Genomic DNA, 4,596 nt, shown 5'->3' with positions numbered 1-4,596 from the left:
GCCAAATTAGCAATACAAGATTAAATTTCAAAAATAAAATAAAATAAAATAATTGTATATATATATATATATATATATATATATATATATATATTTCTTACAATTCATTTTTTAATGTATATCTTTAAGAGCAATTCTATAAATGAAACAATATTAGCAAAAAAAAATAAAGAGAAGAGACATGTAAGTGTTGAGCATACTTTTTCTTCTCTCTTTAATTTATAATAAATAATATATATATGAATAGATTATAGAGTTGTAATATACATGTTGTATCTAGGAAGAATTTGCAATAATAATAAAAATGTTTTTCATGAGATGTAATATTTTAAAAGCATGTTAACCACTTTTAATAACCAAATAGGTCACCAGACTCACCATAAAAACGAAATTTTTAAGAGTTTGGGAGGTCCAACTAATTTAATTTTCCTACACAATATCACTATTAATAGTCATAAATATATAGCAGTAATTGAGTTTAAATTAACTATCATTGTCTGGTCTAACCAAAGTGATACAAAGCGGGAGCAGAAAAATTAAGTTATGACAATTTGAGCGAAAGTGTGACCTGTTAAGAAGAATTACGTGATTTAAAGTTTACCATTTGAAACGAGTGCACCACTAGTTTTATTCTAGAAAGACAGACACCGTGGCTGTAACGATTATGTATGTGCATGTATTTCCTCACTCGGTTTTGATCACATGGTTACGGTCAATTCTCTCTTCTCTCCAAGAATTTAGAATTTAGTAATTTGCTTTAATATATATATATGCAAAGTCGATCCACGCCACATGTATGGAAATTTCCGTATCATAAGATATTGGTGGTCTGCTATGCCTATAAAAAAAGGACCCTTGCTCCTCAAACATTTCATACTTTGATTACATCATACGTACTCTCTCTCTCTCTCTCTCTCTCTACATATCTCTCTCTCTCTAGCAATTTTATTTCACACACTAAATCTCTCTCTCTCACACACACATTTAATTAAGATCATGAAGGTTGAAGTACAGAAAAGATATGCTTTGCTACTAGCAGCAAAGGATTCTGAGTATGTGAAGGACGTGTACGGTGGCTACTTCAATGTGTTTGTTGCAGCTTTCGGCGAAGAAGGAGAGAGGTGGGACTTGTTTAGGGTTGTTGAAGGAGAGTTCCCGGACATGAATGAGCTCCAAAACTATGATGGCTTTGTGGTCAGTGGTAGCCCTTTCGACGCCTATGGCAATGACCCTTGGGTTCTCAAGCTTTGCTTTCTTTTGCAAACCCTAGACTCCATGCATAAGAAAGTCCTTGGTATTTGCTTTGGACACCAGGTAAAATTTATATATATAGTAGTACTTTTCACATTGTGTATATAATTAATTCATATTGTGTTTACTACTAATATAGACAGTATTTGATATATTCATTGAAAAGAAACTAATCCATGGTGTTATATATATATATATATAGGTTTTGTGCAGATCATTGGGTGGAAAAGTTGGGAAGGCTAACAGTGGTTGGGATATTGGGCTTAGAAAAGTGAAAATTGTGAAAGATTTCTCCCCATGCGGTTTCCTTGAAGGCTCAGAAGAAATCCCAGCATCCCTTTCGATCATTGAATGCCACCAAGATGAGGTATGGGAGGTTCCTGTGGGTGCTGAAGTGATTGCATATTCGGATAAAACCGGTGTGGAGATGTACACCATCGGAGACCACATTTTAGGGATTCAAGGTCATCCAGAGTATACCAAGGACATTCTTAACAATCTCATCGATCGTCTTCTCACAAACGAATCTATAGAGGTACGTATTAGTTTTTCATATAACTTCATTTCCCTTTCCGTTGAGCTCATTTTGGTTACTTCATTAATTATTACTTGCAGAAAGGTCTTGCTGAAGATGCCAAGGCAAAATTGCAGATAGCCGAACCAGATAGGAAGTGTTGGGGAAAGATTTGCAGAGGCTTCCTCAAGGGCAGATGGAATTAACTAGCTAATTAATTGCAAATATAACCAAATCACTTTTGTTTTGATATCTTTATTCGTTTTATATAACCACCTTGGTTATATGGTATTTACTAAAAAAATAATTTTTAAATTTACAAAAATAGAAAACTTGGTTACATATGTATACTCTTTGATCCGATAATGAAGAAATAAATATTTACAATAGCATTGCTTCTACATTAATATATCATGTGTGTCCATTACATTTGTCTTACAAGTTAAACCTAGGAGAACCATTTGTGAAATTCCAGCAACTTGTTCGGATATATAATATGCCAAAACATGGTATGAAAGGGATGGTCGATCACTCTGCCATTCATTTGAGCAAACAATTTACACAGAATAGTTGGAGTGAGAGAAACTTGACTGTGAACGATGATTTTGCTACCATAATGAAGAAATTTTTTAAAATTTCAGACAAAAAATTCCACTATAAACATTATGAATAGGATTTCAAATTGTTGGAAAAAAAAAAAAAGAAAAAAAAAAGATTGAGAAATTAACTATAATTAATGTGGGTTCCACCGAAGTACATTTTTGTGCAGTTTTTTCAATGGTAGGCATGAAGAAAAATTCTTTTGAGATGTAAAAATTCTAGGGTCCAGCCAACTTAGACATTTCTTATGTTTAAATTTTAATTAATCAATAAGACGAAAAGAAGAAGATTGACTGGTAGAGAAAAAGTGCATACTGGAAAAGGCACACCATGTATACCGAATGTGAACACCAGTAATAGAATTCTAAATAAGAGAGTGGGTACAAGTCTCTTTCTCATTATTATTATTTTTTCTAATTGTTATTTATACATCATGTCCTTACCAAAATTCAAATTCCTTATCTTTTAAAGTAGGGACTAATTATCGAAAAAAAAAAAAAAAAAAAGTAGGGACTTGGAACCGATAAACCTCTAACTCCGTAGTATCTCTTTCTCATTATTCTTGTCTGATTAGTCGAAGACTATCATAAAATTTTAAATTTCTTAAAGAGGGTTTGATATCATTTATTTATTTTTAGTTGGACATGCCGAGTGCCAAAAGTGCAAATATATGATCAATTGCCGGACAAAAAATCCACGACTGTGATCACTTGGGCTCTTATTAGACTATGATCACTTGGGTTCTTATTAGCAAATATTTTCTCTTGCGCGCCACATATTTGATAACCGGTTAGATACATTTGAAGGGTACCGGATACGTTTTTCGAAACATGTCCAATATTGGAAACATTAATTTGTTGGTGTTTCATGATATTTTGGCAGTGACACACCGTAGCTCAAACATTGTAGCATGCTTTTTTAAGCGGTAATTTTGTGAGACTGCAATATTTTGACATTATCAAATATGTTTTTATATTTTTACTTTTGAAAATCTTGTAACAGTTAGATTTTAGACTTTCAATTACAAATAAACACAGAACAATAAAAATATTGTTTTTCCTTCAAATGAAATGAAAACGCAAAACAACAACGATTACAAATGGTGAAATTCCAGCTATAAGTTGCTTTATACAGTATATCATGTGTGTCCTATACACGTCTTAAACCTTGGAGAAGCATTTGTGAAATTCCAGCAACTTGTTCGGATAATTGGCATTCTTTCTAGATTGGATGAATGAGGAAAATGTTTTCCGGATAATATGCAAAAACATGGTATGAAAGGGAGGGCCACTCTGCCAGTCATTTGAGAAAACAATAACGACACAATATATAGTTGGACTGAAAGGAAATTGACACATGAAAAATTCTACCATTATTAATAGGATTGAGATACTAAAATTAATATGGGTTTCACTGAAGTACTTGATTTAATGATATAAACATTTATTTGGATTCAAAATGGTAAATGATCTCCTTGGGCCCAAATGTAATATATATATATATATATATATATATATATATATATATATATATATATATATATTGCTTCAATGTTCGGAAAATAAAATGGTAAATGATAAAATCTCACTTGCTTACCTAAAAAATACAAAGAAAAAAATATATATAAAACCTCACTTGAACTTTTTGGTTTTTTAATAATCAATCCACTTGCTGCCCGGTCACTTTGAACTTTTGGAACAGTTTGTAAATTCTATATGCAAGCAATATTTATTTGTATATTACGTTCATCATTTAAATTCAATTAGTCACTTTTAATGATATTCGAACTCCTAAAGAGAGTACGCTGATCTCTCGAAAATTATATCATGCAAATAGGGATGGATTTAAAAATTTATATGAAGAGGTGCAAATTTATAGAGAGGATAAGGAATTTTTTTTTCTTATTATTATTATTATTTTTTTATAATTTTAATGGGAACAATGTCAAAATTTAATAAGTATAAATATAAAAAAATATAAATTTAAAAATATAAAACACAATAACAAAAATTTTAATGGGACGGACGCTCCCACTGAGCTCACAGTAAATACAACCCATCATGCAACTTTGTTTATAATATTATATACAGTGCCTTGACTAACCTTTTTTTGCAATTTTTCAACGGTATGCATGAAGAAACATTCTTAGTTTCTATGTTAAAATTCTTGGGTCTAGCCAAATTAGACATTTCTCATGTGATTAATTGGTCAAGAAGAGGAAAAGAAGAATA

The 4,596-nt window shown here is 31.2% G+C and overlaps 1 protein-coding gene across 1 annotated transcript; it reads left to right on the top strand.

Moving 5' to 3' along the window:
- The first annotated feature begins 867 nt into the window (after nt 1-867).
- LOC132278913 (gamma-glutamyl peptidase 5-like) lies at nt 868-2,226 on the top strand. Its single transcript, XM_059780819.1, has 3 exons — nt 868-1,314; nt 1,454-1,786; nt 1,867-2,226. Exons 1-3 carry the CDS (start codon nt 997-999, stop codon nt 1,969-1,971), a joined length of 756 nt encoding a protein of 251 aa, XP_059636802.1. The 5' UTR covers nt 868-996; the 3' UTR covers nt 1,972-2,226.
- The last annotated feature ends 2,370 nt before the right edge of the window (nt 2,227-4,596 follow it).

The sequence above is a fragment of the Cornus florida genome, unplaced genomic scaffold (assembly GCF_030987335.1).
Source record: "Cornus florida cultivar Cherokee Brave unplaced genomic scaffold, ASM3098733v1 CherokeeBrave_3.0.0_Hap2_Chr10, whole genome shotgun sequence".
Lineage (NCBI taxonomy): Eukaryota > Viridiplantae > Streptophyta > Magnoliopsida > Cornales > Cornaceae > Cornus > Cornus florida.
Note: the sequence above shows the minus strand (reverse complement) of the source record. Positions and strands in the feature narration are given on the sequence as shown.